Source organism: Eretmochelys imbricata, chromosome 2 (genome assembly GCF_965152235.1).
Source record: "Eretmochelys imbricata isolate rEreImb1 chromosome 2, rEreImb1.hap1, whole genome shotgun sequence".
NCBI lineage: Eukaryota > Metazoa > Chordata > Testudines > Cheloniidae > Eretmochelys > Eretmochelys imbricata.
Genome location: NC_135573.1, coordinates 35,841,130 through 35,865,624, shown reverse-complemented (window position 1 = coordinate 35,865,624; position 24,495 = coordinate 35,841,130). Strand labels below are relative to the sequence as shown.

Sequence of the window (24,495 nt, the reverse complement as noted above, 5' to 3'; positions counted from 1 at the left end):
TGATCCAGATGCATTCTTCTATGCTTGAATCTTCTATCTTACTTAAAAAGAAATGGAGTACTTGTGGCACCTTAGAGACTAACCAATTTATTTGAACATGAGCTTTCGTGAGCTAGAGCTGTAGCTCACGAAAGCTCATGCTCAGATAAATTGGTTAGTCTCTAAGGTGCCACAAGTACTCCATTTCTTTTTGCGAATACAGACTAACACGGCTGTTACTCTGAAATCTATCTTACTTGTTAGCCTAAAGCAATCTTGTTCATTAAATCCTGCATAGCTATATATTAATATGAAGATATAGTGCTTTTTGCAGTGTAGGTGAACATGTAAATAAGTTAAGCAACAGACACATTAGTGTTATCTCCAAATTACACAGAACATTCAAAAGGTACCTCAGTCACTGCTGTGTGACCAAAAAGAGAAAAATAACAATCAGATTACAACTTCCAAAGTACCTTCAATTTAAAGCCCTCAAGATTGCTTACAAATATAATTCAAGCCTCCTGTGTGTGTGATTATTCCCAGTTTACAAATGGGGAAAAAAGGCACAGAGAGAAAGAGGGTATGCAGCTTGCCAGAGATCATATAACAATTTCACAGCAGAGCAGGAAATATATTCCTGGGGCCAGAGCCTCAGTTGGTAGAAAGTCAGTGGAGCTACGCTGACGTATAACAGATGAGGATCTGGCTCCAGATCTTCTGAATCACAGTCTTGTGATTCAAGAAGACAGAGACAATTCAACCAAATTGCTGCATATGTAAAGCATTTCTTGAAAGCATGAAAAGAAATTAGACAATTAAAATAGCGATCTTAATTAATTAGTTAATTTTTACATAATAAAAAAGCAGTTACCCTGGTTTGTCTGAGTCTGGTTTCAGACTGTGGGCCAGATCTTCAGATGGTGTGAATCAACATAACTGAAGAATGGAGCTATACCAGTTTATACTAGCTCAGGATCTCACTCTCAGAGTTCTCATTTTAGCACCTGTGCTAGTCACCTAAAAGAGAAAAATTTTGATCAGTAATGCCAGAACATGAATGTGTGTATATGTATAACTGAAAAGCCATATGTGAATTGTGGGATAGTTTGTAACTTTGCACAAAGCCCTGAGTACAGAATCATAGAATATTAGGCTTGGAAGAGACCTCAGGAGGTCATCAAGTCTAATCCTCTGCTCAAAGTAGTTGTTACAAACTTCAGCTGGAGTCAGAAAATAAATCTAGTAAAGCAAAAATAGTCCTGTGCAGGCTTAATTCAACTATTAAAATGGTCTATTGAGGTTCAGAGTGCCTTCAGATTTAAGGAATGTTTTGATCTCTTCAATCCAAGTGGTATGTATCTATCTATGTTGACATTCCAGTTATGAGAATCATCTCACCAAGTTTTAGTTAAATCTAATAGATTATAGTCTCCATCATTTCTCCTACTTTTTCTTGTTTTTATCCCATATTCTGATAGTTGTTCATAGACACTTGAGTGCTAATTAATGCACAGTACTTATCTTATTCTTCAGTATCTGTTAAAAAAATCAAATAGTTTAAATCTTCTTTCTTGTTTTGAGTTTGTGTTTTGGGAATACATGAAAAATTTCTTCAGTTATGCAAAATCTTCCCTGTTCTTCTCATATACCTAGTTTAACACCTGTCTAACAAGCAATATACCACATCTGAATCCAATTTACAACCCATGTGAAGACCAGCTAATTCATTCAATCACCTCTCATCAAGAACTGTTCCTTAAATCCAAACACCACTTTTTATACTGTTAGTCTTTACTATCAGTCTCATACCTCTTTCACTTTTACTTAACACTGAATGTCTGAGAAGATAAGCTACATCAATTCAAAATTCAGTTCCTGAAATCATTCTTGATTATACTAAATATTCCTTCACAGGTGTCATTTATTCTCACATGGATTACAATCACTGGGAATTTTCTATAGTTCATGAGGATATCAAGCATTATTTTATAACATATTTTGTGCTGACATCCAGGAAAAGGCAGGCAATCCTGTTTTCATCTGGCCCAAAGATATCTTGTGGCATATTTCTCACGATGGACTCATTAATCAGGATTACTTGCTGCTTCTTTCTGTTTGATGGTTGCCATGCTGTGCTTGTTGTTAACCATTTAGGGGCAGCTACTTACCTCCCGTGGGCTCTCATCATTGGAATTTTCTTCTTTCTTGTCAATTTGACTAGACATTGTGGATATCAGTGTGAGATGGCTGCCTGCGCATTTCTCTTTTGCTCTTCCTTTAGTTTCTAGTCTTTCTAGATGTTGTATTCTTCAGCCTTCCTTTATATCATGTCTCCATTCCATACAGGTTTTCAGTTTTTCATAACTCTCCTGATAATCATTTCATTTAATCTCTAACCATTTCAACTCTCTGTATATCTTTCAGTGATTTAGCTGCCATTTGAGTCCACCTTTGTCTCCAGAGTAAAAATATACTTGCACTTCATCTATAGCTCTCTTGATCTTTGTTCACAAACAAAAAAGGAACCTATGCCATGAAACTGTCTTAGATCTTTCAATAGTCATTCTTTATGGCAGTTTGCTATTACTGCAGGTAGTCTTTTGTTTGGAACCCATTAATATCAGGATACTCTCTTTTTGCTGATACAGACTAACACGGATACCACGCTGAAACATGAATTAACAATGAGGAGTCCTTGTGGCTGTTAATTCATGAACTCCCTGTTTCCAACTTGTAGTTGACCTCTTTTAATGTAATAGCCCAGATGGTTGCACTAGTTGGTACCCCAGTTTACCACACAGCACCTAATTTCTACTCAGATCAAAGTCATTTTAGCCATCATCCCAGCTGGCCTTTCGGAGTTTTACTTGCCCTTTTATAAATACTTGGGAAATCATTCAGCTGCTTTCCTCCGCATTTCTTTCCTTATTCACAAATTCAATACAATGATTTTGGTTCAGATCACAGTTCACACTTCCACAGTCACTCCCTTTAAAGAGACTCAGATGAACTCAAAAGTGTAGCATAATGAATGGTCTCAACATTTTTATTACAAATTCATTTTAAAAGGAAAACATTCTGTGTATGTAGTCTAGCTATGCCAATATTCACTAGTCACACTCATATCAAACTTGAGTTTTGGGTGGACTCTGTTGAACGCTTCCCTTCTCATCTGGCATCTCAAAGCCCAGCTTCATCACTTAAGAGACCACACTGTTTTTATTCTTTTAAGATGCCTTCATGACTCTTTTATTTTCATCCTTTTTGTTTACATCGAAGGGCTTGTGCTTGGAGAACAATGGAAGCTGATTTATGCATGTAGGTGCAGGAGATGTATTTCTCATCCATTCGGCTATTTTATTGGTTCACTTTACAATGAGGAAATTAACTTTTGATTTCTGTTACCAATCATGGAATTTCACAACATCCATATCTTATATTTCCTGAAATACTCACCTGCTTAAACACCACTTACATGCTGATATGACTGAGCTGTTAGGAAAAATCTTTGTATAGCTCACAAGGCCTGAATACATTATTAATCATGGCTGAATACTAATTGAATGTGAAAAAAATTAAATTAATTTGGCTTTGAATATTTATGTTTTTAGTAGATATTGCTGTACAGGAAGTGGACTAGCATACTGTATGTGCATCATCTCTATGATACAACAAGGATAAACACTCAATTATAAGGCACTATTAAAATGTCTAAATATCTGTGCTATTTATTTCATATTCAGGAGGACTAGGCAGGAGAGAAGAGTGCCTAATACATATTATGACGACACTACCCATACTCCTGAAAGGTATTTTCATTTATATAGTAGAAATAGATAAGTTTCAGTAATATAACATTTTGTGAGCAGTGTACTGTAGAATTATGAATTGGCCAAGAATCATGATACTGAAATTTACAATGCATTTCATGGAGTATTGTTTAAATTTGGAGCAATCAGGCTTCATGGTTTGAAATGCTAAATGTTATTTTAGCACTACATGAACTACTTTCTGTATTTTAACTAAAAATGTTACCAGGAAACATGTTTATTGGTAGGGAGGAGCAGGGGAAAATACCAACAATTTAGGTGAGTTAGGTGGTTTCCCCCTTAATTACAATATGCCTCCCATAGCTAGGATTTTCAAGTAATTTTATTGTTAAAAGGGCAGTGTAGTTTTCTCAGTTGTATTATTTTAAGGCTCTGATCCAGCAAAGTGCTTAAGCATGTGCTTAACTTTAAGCATACAAGTAGTTGCATTGATTTCGGTGTGATTAAGCACATGCTTGAGTTCTTTGCTGAATTGGAGACTAAGTCAGTATTGTCCCTCCTAAATTTTGGAGTGTATCTGAAAATTTGCACAATTCTGAGACTACATCTAGTCAGCTCAAAAGTGTGAGAAGAGTTGAGAGAATTGGTAACTCATTAGCCACAAGCAATTTATTTAGTCTACATTCAAACCTCATACACAAATACAATCATATTTATATCCCTTTTGTAAAATTTAGTTTCATATTTATACATTACAATTGTGTACAGTAAAAGACCTCTACAATATTTTAAAATAGAGGTTTGATGTTTTATTGAATATATTTATTAAAATATAATTAATACAAACAATTAATTTCCTAAAATCAAGATAGTCTTGATCATTTCATAAATAGCCACCATTACAACTTTATAATTAATACAGCACTGATTTAGTTTTAAATGCTGTTATTAATAAAAATAAAGACACAAAAAGGGTTGAATTTAACTCAGGTAGAAAAACTCTTGTTCTCTGAGTATCTGAGTACCAGGTGTTCCATCTCCTTTTTTCCCTGCTGAGTGACATCCACTCCTTACTTTGTTTTTACGATATGGTGTAGAACTTCAGCTAGATTTCTTTCAAGAAATGCCAGTTCTCTTCCTAAAATTATTATATTATAAATAATTAAAAATAAATGTAAGCATAATAATCATAATAATGCAAATTACTTATTAGGCAAGGTCATTGAGTTAGAATGGAATATGAGCCATTCCAAGGCCATGGAATCATGATGCAGACAACAGAAGTTTATTGTATTTTATTTATGTATTGCAATTTTTACCAAATGGTCTCATCCACTGCTCTGGATACATCTACATCCAGTACAAAATATCCCCAATAAAAAGAAAGCCAAAGATCAGACCAACTCAGTTGCACCAAATCCCTGTGATCAAGCCACAACTAGAACTTTACCACACCCTAACCCATCATCTTACTCCTATCCCTAAGGAAAAGGCTGAAGGAACAAATGGGCATTTCAGTATGACCCGGAAGTAAACAAATTCTCAGTTTAGCAAACTGATATGAGAATCAGATTTCACAGTTGAGGACCCCTAACTGAAAATGCACCTCTCCCCCACCCCTAGCATTCTCCCAATTTAACTAAGATATTGAGTACCGAAGATGATCTCAATTGTCATGTTAAAATATGAAAAGAGATGGAATCTCAAAGGTAACCAAAGATCCAACCCAGTTAGGGATTTACAGATTAAAACCAGCAATTTTGAATTTCACCCAGAAATGGATTGAAAACCAGTGAAGATCACCAAGGATAACACACCTCCTCTGAGAAACACCCTTTAATGAATGGACCATCATGTTCTATGGTTTCAGAGCAGTCCTAAGAAGTAGCTTCCTGTAGCATGCATTGCAGTAATCCAAACCTGAGTTGACAAAATAGCAGACACAAATTTTGAACCTGAAACAAAAGTTTGCAACATGTTGGTCAAGCACACATGATCAGGAGCACTCTTGCATTCTGCTATATCCTGATAATCCAGAAGCTGGTGGGTCCTGTGTAAATTGCCCTCATTCAAGTCTTGGTCCTGGCCAGATACTACATAACCCCATCAACTGCTCGAGCCCAGTTTGATATGAAAAGGAGATGAACTGCTGAGTGACATCCACATAGTAAAGACGCAAGTAAAGCCCATACCACTTCATTGTCTTCCCGCAACTACCGAATACACACATTAATCAGGAAGGGTGACGGCAGAATTATGTGATACCCCACATGAGGTTGCTCCAGTACTATACCCTGAGACCTCAGAGGAAACAACTGTGTCACTCAAGAACTACTCCATCCATCCTTGCCATGGTTTGCAATAGTTTCAGCAAAAACCTTGTGTTCATCAGTATCAAAATCACTAAGAGGTTCAGCATGGACACTTGGTCTGGGATTTTCAATGGAGCCCAGAGAAGTTAGGTATCCAACTCTCTTTGACTTTCAAGGATCCCAGAAACTTAATTGAAAATCCCAGTCTTGGTTCTTGTTCACCATTTTCAGAGGATCATTGATCCATGAAACCACTGTAGTCTCAATGTTACATACCCAGGCCACTTGCAGGAGATCTGAGGACTCCATGTAGTACCCAAGTTGATTTGCATCACCATTTCTCTAACCCAGAGTTATATGAAGTGCACGTGTTTCCAGAGTTTTAGGGTAATGAATGATAAGAAGATTATCATGTGGTTTCTGGAAGAAGGACAGGTATTTAACTTAGGGGTTGTGACTCCATCTGCCCAAAATCTCTTTTTCCAATTCTGCTTCCGTTCAAACATAACCTTTCTGCAAACCACTTGATGTTGTTTTTGACTGATGTTGTTGATGTCATGTTACACATGTTTAAATCATTTAGCTCAGCTAGAGCAGTGCAGAATAATAATGATTGTCATTTCATTGATTTTTCATTGTGGAGGCTGAATAGAATGCAACACCCCCCTCCCGCCTCCTTCCAAAACAAATAAAAAATCCCTCCAAAAAAAAAAATCTTCAGTACATAACAGTAAACAGAATTTTAAAAATTGCTTTACTATTTAGAGGTGTTTTTAGGACATAGGTAAAAAAATGGTTTGTCTTACAGTATATGGCTTTTAAGTTTGACACTATCTCTCTATGGTCTAATCTTAAAAGTATTCCACACACACTCAAAGACAATGGAAGTATTGCATGCAAAAGCATTGAAGGATCAAGCCTTAAAGAAAGAAGTTAATAGTTAGGCAAACTTGCTGAAAATGATAGAATTCACTTACTGAAATATGTTGGGAATTAGATCTAAAATATACATAACTGTTGCCAGAAAGTGCCTGTTTTTCTTAATACCTCTTAGCAAAGAAGAGGAAATGCAAAAAACATATTGGAAGCAATTGAAAAAAATCTCTAGATTAGTGAGAAGCAAATATGACACATGAATTATAGTGTTTTTAATACTACCTATATTTATTTATAACACCTCTTTATTTTAACTGCATTGTAAAGGTGGTACAATGGTGCAAGTTCATGGGCAGATCATGTAGTCAATGGTTCAGCTGAAAACTATGGGTAAGTAAAGAGTGTAGTGATACTGAATATGTGTTCCTAATCTGCTTGTAGAGTTGACTAACTGTAGTAACCAATTTTATTTCTGATGTCATGTAAATCATCCTCCATTTCTTTCTCTATTGATCCCAGAAAAGGCATATTTGTTGGCTTGTCTCTTTCCAAGGTTTCCATTATGAGGACAGAAAAAACAGTGATGATGGCTGAACTACTTTATGTGAATCTTTTTAATATGTTGGGCTGTTCTTGAGAAAAAGGATTATGGTGGACGAAGGACACATACAATTTGGAACAAGATAAATTAAAGTCCAATATTGAATTTAGCTTAAAGAATTTGGACCTGATCCTACCAGCCCTTACTACAGTGAGCAGCCCCATTGGGTACTTGTTGAGTGGGATCTTGGAGGATCAAGCACAGAGTGTGATGCATATAGTGGTCAGTTCTGAAGTCCTTACTCTCATTGATTTACTGGGAATTTTTCTATAGTGAGAGCTGGTTAAGGTCTTCATAAGTGGACCTGCAGTGTTTCTTTCTTTTCTTTTCTTTTCTTTTCTTTTCTTTTCTTTTCTTTTCTTTTCTGTAAAACTCCTTATATTTATTTTAGGATAAATATGAATTAATTATGTAAAAATAATAACCACTCATCTGTCTCTGTCCTATAATATTTTAAATATCAAAAATATGTTTTAAATTACACAAAATAAAGCCTGTAAATATAAATGGATATTTGAAATGCAGTATGTATTGTGCCAATTTTTCAAATATAAAGTAGTGTAGAAAAAATTCCATAACCATTGAAAGAGTACAAAGTTACATTTTCATTTTGTTTCATTAGTAACATTATTTGGGTTTCTAGTATGGAAATGCTGTATTTACTCATTTTGCTATAGCAGCACAAAGTAAACATTTAACTTTGCAGAACTATTTAGTCAAATGTATGTTTGCCTGTATAAAACAGATGTGCAAGACTCAAGCTGTGCTGATCCAAATATTATAGACTGTACAAGTGTGAATGATTGACCCGGTATATTGAAAGAAATTGTAGATACATGATTACTTATTTTAATATCTTTAAGACTGAAGATTTTACTAAAATAGTAATTTGTATTTGCTCTGTGTGTTCCACTGTTAATGAGAAATTTTTTGTTAGCCATCTAGTCTGGCATCCTTGTATATCACAGGCCCCCAACACCGTCCACTCTGAGAATTATGACAAAAGTAAAAAAAATTAATCAGTGTTCCTGCTCTGCAGCTATGTTTGTAACAGACTTTTGGATGGGCCCCAGAGCAACATCACCCAATGTACTTTCAGTTCTCTTTTTTTTCTGTGCACTCACCTGCCTGCTGACTCTTCAATTTCAGTTTTACTGGTAATGGGGAACATCCTCTTGCAGAGCCTGGGGTAGAGCATGTATGTGAGATCCCCCTGGAACAGTGCATGAGTAGCATGCAGATGATGCTTTCAAATGCACAAAGTAAACAAGCTGAAATGAGAGAGAAAAAATGAATGCTTTCTATTATCTTTTTCTGTTCTAGATATATAAGATATTCCTTGTGACAGTATTAGGTACAAAATGTTCCACTGATTGTTTTCCAATTTGGCAGTTTCCCTTAGAGACAAGCTTCCATCAGCACATCTGTAATTAAATCAGCAGTTGTAGTATAAAAATATATTTGTATTGAAAATTGACATACCAGGTCCTAGCTCTTTCTTGTTTTTCTTAACTCCATATTATAAAAAATATTAATTTGGTCAATTTAAACTAAAGCTATGTAGTGCAAAAAAAAAAAAAAGTTGTAGGTCTAAGTTGATTTGTTGCACTAGAAACTTAAAATACCTTTATTATTTATCTGATATTTCTTAGGCTCAGCTCATAATAGAGGTTAATATGGTAGGCAGAGAGGAAAAAATAACCACAGTTTATAATTCAAGAAACAATTTGTGTTGGTACTCTGTGTACCAATTTAAATTAAGATCAGCACGGCTGTTACAAAAAAGCAAAAGTTGGTTTGGGACATATATGGTTCAATTTGACATTTAAGCAGACCATAAAGAATATTTTGAATATTTTAAAAATTCTTAATAATTATGCAAACTTTTCAAAAAATGAAACAAATTCCATTATTATCAGAGGAATTAAACAAGGGATTTTGGACTTTGACTCAAATCCTGACCGTTTTTAAAGTCAGTGGCAAACCTCCCATTGACGTCAATGGGGCCAAATTTTCACCCTGCAGGTGGTCCCATTGAGATATGGCAGTATGGTCTGGTGCATAAAGTTAAGCAGATGCATAAACCTTTCCAGAATTAGAGCTTTTGTGTGGACTCTTACAATTATAGTTAAAGATCTGCCGGGGTATCAGTCAGCAAATTACTACCAAAAATAAAGGAAAATTAAATCAGAAATTGTGTTATTAATAGCATGTAAGATTTAAAACAAAATCCCAGAAGCAAGGAAATTCAGAGCAGAGGTTGAACCTTTGTCACTAACTACTTGTGGGCTGAATTATATGTCATGTGTTTATCCAAACGTAGTGTTCAACCCTGAAATGTTCTGTGCACGCAAACCCAGTCCAGCAAAACACTCAGGTTTAATTCTGAGCCTGAGAACAGTCCCATTGACATCAGTGGTAATATTCATGTAGTTAAGTGTTTTGCTGGATTGGACTAGAATGTTCAGCACCTTTAAGGAATGAGCCCTTATTGGACGTTATTTCTGTTTGTATTGCCAGATATAAGTTAATTCTCATTCATTAAATTACATGTTCAGTAGGGAATTTTGAAAATTGCTACCGTGCATATACATCTTTCCATTTTAAGGTGCCATTTTTATTAAATATTTCAGAGCTTTTCAGTGAGTGGGTAAATTTACATATACACTGAATTACCTAGGGGAAAATAACATTTTAAACATATAAGACTTAGTTCTGGATTTGCATGCTTGAATAGTTTTAGTATTTCCATTAACATTGGTGTGATTATTTATTTAAGAGGTATAGTATACTCAGTTGTAGGGAATGGGCTATGCAAGAGGAGAAGGCAGCAGAAGAGAAGCAAGATTAGAGGGTGAGATTCAGAAGTGGTTGTTGAGATACAAAGGAGTGCTGAAAGGCAGCTGTGATCCTGTAGGTGATGGGAGGAGGGAGAAGAGGTCCCATGAGTACAAGAAACCTGGGGTGATTTTTTTTACAATTAATGGATTCAAAATTATAAGAAAAGATGTTTACATTTGTTCACATTCATAGTGAAAGAATACCTTGCATAAATGTCCGACTGCTCAAATTGGTTTTTCAAAGATTTTTTTGTATTAAAATTTAAAATTAAGGAGCCATACCAAAATAAAAATAAGTCAAACCATGCCATTGTATGCATGTGAGATTGGTATGCTTATTTTTTGAAAAATAATCTTAGGTCTTGTCCACACAGAGACATAGTGCATGGCAAGACGGGGTGTAAATCTACTGTGCAATAGCCTGCTGAGTACCAACTGGCCCTGTGGACCCCGCTACTGTGCACTAAAAGTTCTGTAGTGCACTCTGACATCTGCTGTTTGAAACAGCAGTAAGTCAAGGTGTCTAGGTCTTGTCTTCACTGCAACAGTTAGCTTGAGTTAGTACACTGAGGTTACTGCCTTCAAGGTACCATAGCTTGAATGAGAGGGACCACACTTCAAAACAGCACTGGAGTTACACAGTGATTTGATTAGCAGCACGCTGATTGGATTAGAAGAGTGATTGGATTAGCTGCTGCTGAGTTGCTGTAACTTGAGCTGTTGCATCCTCACCGCATTAGTAGCTGGAGCATCAGCATCACTCAGGTCTCAACCTACCCACTCCTGACCAGTCAGCTAGCTCAAGGCCAAAGCACCACTTAACTCAAGCTAGAGATTTTTGTGTGGACAGGAGTCAAATTAGGGGTAAAACTCCAGTTATAACTCGAGCTAACTGTGCTATGAAGACACACCCTCAGTGCACAGTATCAGGGTCCATATGGCCAGTTAGTGAACAGCAGGCTAGTGTGTGCAGATTTATACCCGGCTTGCTGTGCATCAAGACCCTTGCTGTGGACAAGCCCTTAAAGTCTAAAAGTGGAAAGTGGGATCCTTTAAATTAAGCTAACAATGTCATCACCTCATGGTGCTGTGTCTGCTTTCTTTTAAAGTAGTATTAAATATGATCTGCGACAACTGGAGATTTATTTAGAAAGATTTATTAATAATTAGAAAGTCCTGAATCCCCTTTCTGAACAGTACACACACTACTTGTACTAAATCTTGGAAGATAGTCAGATTTTTTTGAAATATTTAAACTGAGATATAAAGTAAGAAAAAGCTATTCAGGTAACTTTTAGAAGTATTTTAAAAATGTATTAGTTATTTTTTCTCTTTTCTTCCGAGACCTATGTTGTTGAACTCATGATATTATTAAGAACTGGGTAAAGCCTTGCGATGGGTTAAAACTTCATCAAACTGATGTGTGAATGTGCCCTTCATTTAAGGTAGTTGTAAGAGATATTTAAGGGGCACACCTAAAACAAGACCAAATAGTGTGTGCTTGGAAACTAGCACCATGTGTGTGGGAGATTCCACTTGGTATTGTGATCAAGTGTGTGGATGCGTGTGAGGGAAAGCAGAACACACACAAGCTGAAAACAGATGAGACTAGAGAAAGAGGAAGAGTCAAAATGCAAGCAAGTCCAGCAGGAGCCTGTGAGCACAGGGTGACCCTGGGAAAAGTTAGAGAGAGAGATTCTCAGCATGTTGGCTAAAGAGACTTGGGGCTGTAAGCTAAGAAACTGCTCCTCTTTCTTTTGATTCCTCCTTCATATGTTGAAGCAGGACTTTGTATATTCCTTGTAAATAAACAAAATTGCATCAAAGAATACCAGTCTCCATCAATTTCTGCTTCCAAATAGAATGTCCCCAGGGGCCTGAAATTTGACTAGCCGCTCAGGTCAAAGATGGACAACAGTATTAAGTGAATTTATAGGAAGAAAAGATAGGAAAAAATGGACCAAATCAGTTTTTAAAAACTTCCTAAAATATTTCTGTAATAGTATTTCTAACATGAACAGATGACATGAGACCATGGTGTGGCATAAAGGTTTAATTGGCATGACTAGTGTAATTCACTCATGGCATTGTTCATATGTAATGCACCCATCCCAAACTGATGTCAATGAAGAGTCAGATAATGTGTAGTTCCACTGAAAATCTTTATACTATATCATCACTTATTCTCTATATAGTTATCACACAGATACCATAGTATATGACATTAATATATGATTGACTATTCACGTACATTACTTTATTTATATTTTATTTACTAGAGTTGATGCAAGCATTGAATTCTTTTCTGCACTAAGTATTATTCGAGAACATATTTTTATATTATGTTAAGCTTCTTCATAGGTATTTGATTTTGATCCTCCTAAAAATGAAATTACCCTGCAGCTGCTAACTAGTTATTTCTCGATCTCTGTGTGGTTACAATGAACTGCTTCTTCACATCTTCACACACTTCCTATTACAATATTCATGACTCAATGGTTATTACTAGAAATCTCACTTTTTGCAGACATGCTTATTTATGTTATGCTAACAGAGGATCTTGTGTCTGTGACTAAACAGCAAAGTTCCTATAGCTAGTAGAAGAACAGCATGTCCAAGGATTGAAATCCAGCAACCTTCCACGGACACTGACAGGTATCCCATTGGATAGTAGCTGGCCTATTCTTGAAGTAGTGACTATTAGATATTGTACCTTTTGTATTTCTCTTGTTATTTGCTAAGTGTTTCTAGAAGTAGTGAAAGCCTGATATGATCACAAAAGTTGCATTAAAAACCCTTGCATAGTGTACATTTATATTTCTGTTTCTTCAGTTCTTTGTTATGAGGACATATTAACTACTTTTGAAATTTTAACAAACTGTGATTTTAACTGGCCTGCTGCTGTAATCTACTTTTTATGTATTGTGCACAGTAAAATGAATATTGCACATGGGATGGCAGCTAAAATATGGGAAGAACATCCAATTGTTTTGGGAAGTAGTGAGATGCTTGTGTGCTTGCACTGACAGCTTTTATGATTATTCACTATTGTTTGCCTCCTAAAAGTCTTTCTGTATGAATGCACTTAGATAAACTACTATTTATTCATTTGATGAAAAATCTCCTTTTTACTTGTTAAAAAAAGTAACATTAATTTTTGAATAATTAAAAATGAGAAATGCTCACTTTGTGCGTCGAAAAAATTATTAACTTTGGACATTCCCAGAATATGAGCATGAACCAATGCACATAAGTTAGTACTTAACTCAAGGCTTATAGCCCCTCAGGTTAGATGGTAGTGAACAGAAATTACAATTATTACTGTATACTAGAGGTGACTTTCTTTATAACATCTTGGTAATTCTAAATTTTGGCCTTTTAAAATGTTTATTTTAAATGTAGAATAGCCAGAGTGCTGTTCTACATGGTGGCTTACAAAAAACTGAAACTTTGTCAGTGTGATCGATATGCTTGGTTAAGATGTAGACACCTACTGATCCATTCTTCCGTCAGTGCGTGGGAGAATTATGTGCGCAAATCTCCCACACACTGATAAGAGAATAGACCACCTAAAGTGAATGTTCTTTGCCAGTAGATATAGAAGGATGGTGAAGTAGGTAGTACTAAAGGAGAAGTGGGAGGCCATACTGACATTTCATTAGATTTAAAAATGAAAACCTCTGCACAAAGGCTGTTGGTAATGCAAAGGCGTTTCAAAACACTTTAAGTAATGCTGTGGGTGTTGGATAGCTTTAACTTTGACTATCTATTTTTCCCCTTTAAAATGGCCTTCAGTAGTTCATATGCAATAAGTTATATTCATATTGGATGGGATTTTCAAAAGCACCTTAGTGACTCAGGCACTCGTGTCCTACTGAAAGTCAATTGACAGTAGGATGTATGCCCCTTAGTCACTTAGGGGTTTTACAAATGTCATCCATCCACTGTTATGGCCAGATTGTGACCAATACAGCCACGTATTATAGGTGATGTGAAGCTGCATTTCTGCCGCTGGTTCTTTGGTTGGCATGGCATCTCTTCTGCAGATTACAGCATGTGCACTCCGTCTGAAGAGGGTGCAAGGACCAAGCCCTGCCTGACCCCAGATAACAAACCAAACTCCTACAGTGTGCAGAGACTGCCTCTCTTACAGAGATGAGCACAGGAAAGCAGCACTCGTCCTACAAGAATTTTCGCATTCCTTTAGTATAAGAACTTCTGTTGTGCTTGACCCCTCTGTGGAAGGCAGAAGGAAGAGAGAAAGATGTTCCTTGTGCCAACTCCTTCTCTTTCCCACCTGCACAAGGACTAGGCACAGTCTGGCTTTAGTCATGCACTGTTTTTAGAATTCAGGTCTCGGGGTGAATTGCTTTCTTCAGAATTTATTTCTGTAACCAGAGAAAGCTTGTTTCTTCACCACCATGTGGATGCTTGACTCCCTTACTCATCATTTGTAGCACTGAGACCCTTCTTTAAATGGTTATCTAAGCTAAGCAACATCTATCACAAAGCTAAGGTTACACTTCTTTGTTTATCCACAATGTTAAAGAAGCGAGACAGTGGATGTTTTGGCTGATCAAGCTTCCCATTCAGAAACAGAATTGATAGAGCCAGAAGAAGACATGAGGTAATCTTTGTGGTTTTGTGCCAGGCTAGTTTTACTTCTCCCCTGATTGTCAGTGCCTTTAGTTTATAATTACCATTGTGTGTCTCATTGTGGTGTGTTTGTTTGTTAGGAGCTTTAGAAGTAGGGTAATGGTGGCTGGCATTATTCTAGACCTGTCTGGGGGAATTTCATTTTGTTTTCTACGAATCCAATTACTACCTCCTGGAAGGCGTGAACAGACATTCATTTTAATGACTCTTTTATCAAAGCACTCAGCAAAGTTAGCAGCCCTAGAGAAAACTTTGCTCTGTCTCAGTACAGTCTTTTATAAAAATAATGCAGTTAATAACGTAAGACTCTTCATAATGAGGCTGCCTGCAGTGTCTCTCTCTGTTTAAAATATTAATTAAAACTTGACTTTTTGTTACATTTAATCACCATCCAGTCACTCTTCTTATTAACCAACCAACCAACCAACCAACCACACACTCTTATTAACCAACTTCATTGTAAAATACAGGACTTAGCTATAGGAAAAGCCTTAAAAGGTACTATTAGGTTAAGAGTTTGTAATTCTGTGGAGATTCCATTAACTCCATTGGAGGTGTGAGGTACAAATTATTACAGAATCAGCCCAACTAATATGTACAACTTAGTTTTAAAATTTAAAATGGATGTGTATATTTAAGGAAGTTGCTAGCCAACTTTCCCCCTTTGTATTTCTGTTTGCAAGCAAAAGGATCAGACTATGACCTGAGATAGAAAAGTACCGCAGAAATCCAATAATTATTTCAGAACAAATGAAGCTGAACCCCACAAATTATTTTGTACTATATCTTAATTTAGTCAGTTGTTTTGGAACCTCTTATTTTCCTCTGCCCATCTTTTTCCTTTCACATCTCAGTGTTTTCCCCTTTCTGTCATTACATTGGCACCATACATTAGATCAAGAAAACAAGAAGCTAACTTTTATCAGAGACAAATCTTGTGTTCCCCTGTGGGTCATCTGAATGTGTACTGTGCTAGTGGTACTAGAGGTCTCTATTAACCAGAACATCGAGTACTCTAACTGTATGAGCCATTCTTAATGCATGGCGTATTTTATATTGTCCTTTGTTTCTAAAATTGAATCTTACAGCTGACGTCAACGTACTGTAATTAGATCAGATATAGCTTGTAAATATTTACTATGGACCTTATCCTGCAAACCCTTGTTCATATGAGTAGTGCTAATGAAGTTAATGTAATTGGTAAGAACTACTTATATGACTGAGAATGCAGAACCAGACGACTTATTAACACCAACTAGGTTTAATATTCTCTAATCAAATTGATTTTTCCTTCAATGTTTGATGTATTGATGTAGTTGGTTAACAAAATGGTTTTACTGAGAAATTGCTTGGAAACAGATTATAGCATGGGAAGTCATTATTGAGACACGGAAAACATTTTAGCCTATTTATCCAGAGTTTTGCATAAGAGACTGCATACATCTATAAATACTGTATGTTATCAAGAAGCGAACTCAGAAAAGTTACCAAAATGTATTTAACAATGATTTTTCTCCAAATCAATACCAAGCAGCATATTTTATAACTAACAGAACAGTTAAAGGTCAACTGAGCTGCTTTTTGACTAACATTACAGGAATTGTGAAGCAGCAGATAGACAGCCATATCAAAGATCCAGATCAACAGAACAGCGTCCTGTGCTAGAGCGGACCAACTCCCGCTCCCGATCCACAGAGCGTCCTGACTCAAACCTCATGAGGTCGATGCCTTCATTAATGACTGGAAGATCTGCCCCTCCTTCACCTGCCTTATCGAGGTGAAACAGACAAATCAATCAGACTAATTACTTTTGCCCCACCAACTCACATTTTATTTTCCCAGTAGCTAATTGGTATCGCCTTCCATCTTTGGCTGATCACTAGTAGCAGTAGATACTAACCCTGTCAGTGCCAACACACTATTTATATTCTATTGTGGATATAATGGTGTGGCTGCCATTGTAATTTGTTTACTAACGTATTTAACTACATTTGTTTTGTGATTTCTCATTTATCAGGAATCCTGGGAGATTTCCCACATAAAGCACCTCATAACTATCATGTTCTTCTCTTACAGAATGAGAATTTTTTGTGTGTTCATCAGACATCGCTTATGGAACAACCATCATAACATCAAATGAAACTATTTTTTTTAAAAAAAAGTTTCTTTAAATGGATTGTACTAACGTTGTGTATTAACCACTGTTTTCTCTGACTACATTTTACTGTGCCATAGTCTGTATAGTTCCTGTTAAAGTACATTATATTACTACTCATGCAGAATTTTACCAATTTATGTAAACTCCCTTTAGTGCAACTACAGTAAAGAAGGTATGAGTATATGTGGAGCCAATTTGGCCGAGTAGGAAGTTGAATGAAACATCACCTTATTTTAGGATTGTAAAATATATTTCTTGGCTTTCCGATAGTGAAAGCTAATTATATCAAGAATCAATTCCTGATGTCATTTCTCACTATTTTACTTCATTTTTACTTAGTCAGAAAAGCTTAACTGAATATAAATGGAATAAGGATCTTAGCATGTAGCCCCTAGATGGTTTTGTATGTATGCGTGTATTTAATAAAAGAGCACACACACATACATGAATACATACACACAGAAAATATGTGGAGTCAGCTACGCAAACATATTACATGTCAATATTTAGCCTTATTTTGGCTTTTTTCTTTAGTTAGAGTTTTCTCTGTTTAATTGTTAACTAGTCCTTCTGTGAAAAAAGACAGCAGTACCACTACAGTACCTCAAGGCTTCTAAGCGCACCAAAATTTTCTTAGTCATTGTGTTAGCTCTGTAGGTATCAAAGGATGAATGTGACTTTTAAAGGGCATGTTTTGTTTTGATGTGTGTTCTGTAGGTCACATCCTCGAACTGGGTCTGTCCAAACAAGCCCATCAAGTACTCCAGTAGCAGGACGAAGGGGCAGGCAGTTACCACAGCTCCCACCAAAGGGGACATTGGAAAGAAGTAAGTGTTATTTTTTATGTGACTTCAGAATTGTTTGTGGATTGCTAAAATGAAGGAGGTTATTATTTATTAATAATGGTTATTATTTATTCCTTGAAATTAGAACCTAAAGGTCTTGAGTTTTTCCTGTGTCAAACCAGTATTTGCCAATAGTTTTGTGTTTTGTACCATCTGCCATTTCTTTCAAAATCTGACTAACATCTACTGCCACTTGAATTAAACTAATCTATATCATCAAAACAATTCAATAAACAGAGACCAAAGTGGCCTATGCATTGACTCAATTCTGTTCCCATTGAAGTCGATGGGCATTTTGCACTGACTTCAACAGGAGCAGAAGGTCCTGTATCAGTTGCTTAGCATTTTATTGATAAAACTATGGTGTAATGAATGTGTTTCATAAAATGTCCAATTCTGAAAGGTTCAGAGTGCCCACTGTCTTCCCTGGGTGTTGAGAATTTAGCATCCTTTTTAGGATCAGGATCATTGTGTGGTAGAATAGTAGCACAAAGCTCCTATGCTAACAACAATAAAGGAAAAAATCTCACAAGTACAAAGGATGATTAGCTCATGCATAAGTATAGATATCACTCTTGACACAGAAGTAACAAGAAAAAAGGGCATCGTCTTTAACAACAAAAATAAATACCAGCAAGATGCTTGGTGATGCATATTTTATGGATACTGTCAATACTGTTCCTTTGAATGCCTCATGAAAGCGTTGTTCAGTAGACAAGACATTTTCAGGAAACTTCAAAATCATAGGAATAAAACTACATTTTTGGTATCAAATATATTTTCAGCTTTTCTGTTGATAGTATATAAACATGCTTTGCAAAATCAGTCTAAATGCCCATGTGCTCTCTTTTTTTTTCCCTTATGAAGATGTATGTTATACCTTTTGTAAAAGTGCTGTTGTTTTTAAACCCTATTCTTTGGTTCCCTTTTTTGTTTTATTTTTATTCTCCCTAGACAATGGAGACAAGGAGATAGAACCTTATGAAGGTCTGTACATAAAGGAGGGTTTGTTTTCTGCTTGAAAGTCTTTTTGGGAGGCTGTATAAGCAAAAATAAACCCAAATGCAATTGATGTTACTTAATTGCATAGACTTTTATTAGGTCAGTGGAAGAATTTTTGCGATAATTATTCACTCATGTATTTTTCCCCATTTGTAGTTCATAAATTGTACAGTGGTCAGCCCTAAAAATGTAGAATTTTTGTTTAGATAACTACCTAAATATGGCCCCAATTGAGCAAAGTAATTAAGCATGTGCCGAACTTTAAGCACATAAGTAGTTACATTGCATTAAATGAGACCACTTCATGTGCTTAAAGTTAGACACATGCTTTAGTACCTTACAGAATTAGACTGTATATAATTCCATAGATATATGATTCCTCAGACTGTATATTTCCTAGAAATATTTAGGCCCTGATCCTGCACAAACTTTCATGAGTTGTCCTACTGAAGTCAGTTGGACTATCATGTGCATGAAGTTAAACACATGTATTACTGTTTGCAGCATCAAGACCTTAGGTGTGTATTTAAATTTAAGCACTACAGTAGTACCATTAATTTCAATTGGGCTTCTCAGCATGCTTAATGTTAAGCCTGTACATACATCTTTATGGGATTGGAGCATTAGTGTTCACTACAAGTACACATGTAACATTATTTTGTTGTCTAAAGCAATTACTGGATTTTAAGTCACACCCATTGGACCGAGAAGTAAAAATTCCCTGAATCAAGGTAGACTTAAAACAAAAAGCGGTAAGATTTTTCCTAAAAATTAATCTCCCCACAGAAATGAAAAATATTTCAATGCCAGTTTTGATACTCAATTTGCTTCATGGCAAACCAGAAGATATCAATTGCAGTCCTTTTTTACGTCACTGAGAATCTATACGTATCTGTCTCAACAGACTTTTTATTTAGTGTTTATTTCAGTTTTGGAATCAGACTCTCCAGATCATTACCCTAGTGTGTACTTTTCTGCAGTGTCTTTTGCATTGTGAAAATGTTTATATCACAGTTAAATATAGTCTAGCTATGCCAGGAAATAATATACTAACATGACTTCTGTGCCATTGTTCATTATGTTTGTATATTCTATCCTTTTTCCCTACCCTTTGTCTGTGTTATCTATTTAGATTGTAAGCTTTTGTGGCTGAGACTGGCTATTACTCTGAGTTTGTACAGGGCCTACCACAATGGGGCCCTGTACTCAGTCAGTTCCTAGGCACTACCATGATAAATACATTTTTAAAGATTGTAATATTTGTTTATGAGATATCTAGAGTTGTTGGCTGTCCTGATGTTGCATGAGACACTACACTGATGGTTTCAAAGAATGAAGTGGTATTTTGTTATTACTGAAAATCAATCTAAAAATTAGATTTTTCTGAAGATTTGGGTTACAGAGAACTGTAAAGTACATAGATATTGGAGTTCAATATATAATCAAAGTATAATCATATGTTCAGGCCTCAGTGGCTCGACCTATGGCATTTTAAATTTTGTATATATATTTTTTCTATAATATGTGAAGAAAAAGTACAAATGTAATTAAAGAGAATATGTAGAATAAATATAAATATTTTACTTTTATATACCCTAGCTTATCTGCCATAACCTGCAGCTATGTAATCTTTGTCTCAATATTCTACACAGTTTTTTTCATGTGGTAATTCAGGAGCCAGTTAACTCCATTTTGTAACTCATTTTATGCAGTTACTGGTAAGTAACCTCTGACAGCGACTCAATGAAATTATGATTACTATGCTGTCATTCTGTGTAGCTTGATTGCAAAGGAAGATTGCATTTTACAGAAAAAACTGATATAATTTTAAGAATGTGGATTATGTCCCAAAATATTGCTGTTGTTACAACAACAAAAAAAGCATGCAAGATTCTGACTGAAAACCAGTGGAACCCAGAACATTGACCACAATGGAAGAGTTATTTAATTAATAAATAATTTAAAAAACTGAGTAGAACATTGAGGCAACGAGAACAGCATTAAAGGCAATAGCAAGTAAAACTGAAAGTTGTCAGGCATTCTGCAGATTATTATTTATCATTATGAGTAGCGCGATAGTATGCAGGGACCCCAGTCAGGCTCATCTGCTCATGCTAGGCATTGTACTAACACATGCTAAGAAATGGTCTGTAAGAGTGATGTAAATGTGGGCAACAAAGAGGGCAAAGTTTCCCATGATTTAAAGAAAATGACTGTAAAATATAGGATTGAGTACTGTATGTGGAATATGCTGTATTATATAACTTTCTTGCATTTTAAAAACCAACATTTTAGCTTGGACCAGTTGAAGTTCAGATGTTAATGTAACAAAAGAGATAATTAAAAAATTATCAAAGGATTACAAACAGGAGTTAGTCCATGTCATCTCTGTATTGTATTAGAAGGAAAAAGGTTTAAAAATAACATGATCTGTTGACCCTTAGTGACATGAATAATCTGTACTTATTTCAGGGTCAGACACTTATTACACATGTCTGAAGAAAAATAGTAAAATGCTGTGATTCTAGGAGGGAACAAATGAGCTACTCACAGCTCCCCAATCTGGGTCCCCTTTTGTTGTAGCTGAGTACTCAGCTTTTAGTGTGTAACAGCGTGAAAGCTTGCTTTAAACTATGGTGACTGCTTGTGGCAGCAAGGGGCCGATCCATTCTCAAGGGCATAGTAGGGAATCCACAGTTGGCTAGATCTGCCACATTTATGACCTCTTTGTGTCGATGAACCAGTACGAAAGTGGTGTACTGCAGTGAAGTGTCTGGCTCTAGAAGGTGGTTGGTTTGTTTGTGTGTGTGCTTTTTAAGTATATAATTATTTCAAGGGCATTTGCAGACCAGAAAACACTTATTTTTTATGTTGGATCCTGCATATGGTATGGTACTTCTTAGAAGCTTGGAGAATCTTTTTCTTTCTTTCTTTCTTTCTTTCTTTCTTTCTTTCTTTCTTTCTTTCTTTCTTTCTTTCTTTCTTTCTTTCTTTCTTTCTTTCTTTCGCAATATTTTCAATATTTTGTTCTGGGCTTTAGCTATACAACTCCTTTTAGCATTAAGTGGAGCTACACAGCTAAAACTGTGTACTGAGCTGAAACTACACCTCCTACAATTTTATAACGGTGTTAGAGACATCAAAAACTTATTACCAGTGAATGTTTATAACTATTGCTAATCTAATAGGAGGAAAATAAGAGGTTTTTACTTTATATGTTGCTGAAATGCAAGTCTTGGTCCTACTTGGCTTTAAGAACAAGGCTAAATTCAGTAACTGCCTGCAGTCTATATTTTAAATATAAACCCCATGAAATTACTCTTAAAACTATTTCAAATATCGGACTTCTTGACTTCCCACATTTTAACCCTATCTACTCCATTTAATTATAACAATAAGACTTTCCACTTCACAAGATTTTGAGCCACTTTGAAGTGATCGATGCTTCACTCATTATTCTCCAAAGAAATCACAAATTATTGATAATCTTCTGTGTTTTAATTTGTAAATAATTGTTTATTAAGATCTATACTATATTGAAATTATAACAGAACTGGTAACATCTGTAGTTAAAGTTGCATAATACTTTCCGTTGTAAGACCCCATTTTCAATTGCTAATAACTTCACCAAACTTTAAGTGTTGGGGCTGAAATTTTCCATGTTTGCTCTCTGTCTCAGCTGACTTGCAAAAACCACCGTCCAACTGTTTCTTTGAAGAGCTCTAACACCTCCATGCTATAGAGCAGGGACTTGAAATTTAGCAGAGGGATAGCGTGAGGCCAATTCCTTTTTCCGTTCTTTTTTCGTTCCACTCAGATTTGTCCAAGTTCTAAGTCTGTGAGCATCATCCTTTACATGTGTTCAGTATAGCCTTTAGCGTGGCAGTGCTAAAATGTCTGAACGTTCCATGTGCCTTAAACCTTTCCCAGCCCAATATGAGTTCATTACATGCCAATTGCACTGAGTATACGCTCATCCTCTACTGAACCTGCTATGTGTTAAGCATAGTGCAAGAACACCAGATGGGAGATGCAATAGATTTAGGCAATCCTCTATCCTAGGGAACTGTACCATAGATTGGGAGTCAGGAGGTGACCTCAGCCTCAGATTCTAGCCTCAGCCCTTCCACTGACAGGGGTTATTTCTGTTAATTTTACAGACGTTATAAGTTATCAAAGCCTTGTATTCCTACTGTAGCATAGCATACCCACCTGTTTTACAGACAGGGTAACTAAGAGGTTGCCCAGCGTCATTTCTGGTAGAACTGGGAGTTCACACAGCATTAAAGAATGAATATACCAAATCTATATGTGTATCTGTGCTGTCTGTAACCATTAGACCACATGACCCTCCAGAGTAGAGGTCTGCTTGGGCCTAAGTTTTTGACTTGGACCCAACTTAGACCCAAGCTCACACAACCTAAGAGGGTCAGGTTGTTTTCTGACCCAATCCGGAGCCTTCCCCCGAACCTGAGTCAGCTCCACAGCTGCCATCTCCTGCCTATGGGGTCAGCTCTCCTCCTCTTGCCCAGGAGGTGGCGAGACAGTGGCTGTGTGCCCTGCTTCCGCTGTCTGCCACATCCTGCTGCGCTGCGCATGCTGTAGAGTGAGAGGTGCTCTGACTCACCAGCACACTGTCTCCAGAGCACACACAACATATCAAGGTGGCGATGGCCTGCAGGGATGGGGCATACAGCTAAGGTGGTGACAGCCCCAAAGGCAAAAGGAGGGAAGCGAACGCAAGCCTCAGACAGTCCATTTGTTTTCCCACCCAAGCCAACCCAAACACTTGTAGTTGGGTTCTTTTGCGTTCAGGGTGGGTTGTAGGCTCTACTCCAGGCTGGGAATTAAAGCCTGGATTCCCGATTCCCAGTATTTCTCTGCTATCAATTAGTTGTATAAACTACTGGCAAAGAGTGTGTTGCATTCCCCTGCAGTGTTGCTTACTACTTTAATGTAGTCTCTAGAAGTCTGTGCTGTGATTCCAAAGGTGGTGGTTTCCCTACTGATGACCAGTGATAATCAATATGGGTCCATATGCTGGAATTTCTGGTTTTTCAGTTGCTCTTAAAAATAAGGGTGGGAAAAAGGGGGAAATTACCTATAAAGTTGAAAAATAATTTTAAAAGAACATTAAGGTTGCAAAGTCAAGTACTCAGACATTAGGAAAAAGACATGTTAAGGTTGTCCGTGTAACCTTAATTTGTTTTCCTTGCACATATGAACTGTGATACAGCCTTTAATTACATACCATTCTGCCACCCTGTCTCTCCTTGGAGAAGTCACTTAGGGCTTGTCTATGTATGTAGTTATTTCTGATTAACCATTCTTAATTAACTCCATGTGTGAACATTCTCATTCCACATCGAGTTAATCTGGGATAACGTGCACATCACTGTTGCCCAGTTTACACCGCCCTTACTTCCTTGCACCGGCTACCTTGATTGGCAGAA

General features: G+C 36.4%; 1 protein-coding gene across 37 annotated transcripts in view; it reads left to right on the top strand.

Annotated features, from left to right (window-relative positions):
• Positions 1–24,495, top strand: part of RIMS2 (regulating synaptic membrane exocytosis 2) — a 740,891-nt gene that overhangs the window by 543,665 nt on the left and 172,731 nt on the right. For 22 of the 37 annotated variants that reach the window (XM_077808869.1, XM_077808868.1, XM_077808879.1 and 19 more), the window contains 2 exons: positions 16,635–16,814; positions 17,913–18,022. In XM_077808869.1, coding sequence (XP_077664995.1) covers positions 16,635–16,814; positions 17,913–18,022 — 290 coding nt within the window. Of the gene's footprint in view, positions 1–3,725; positions 3,792–7,267; positions 7,331–16,634; positions 16,815–17,912; positions 18,023–18,994; positions 19,028–24,495 lie in introns of all 37 variants that reach the window. The other 15 variants (XM_077808874.1, XM_077808886.1, XM_077808901.1 and 12 more) reach the window with 4 other exon arrangements.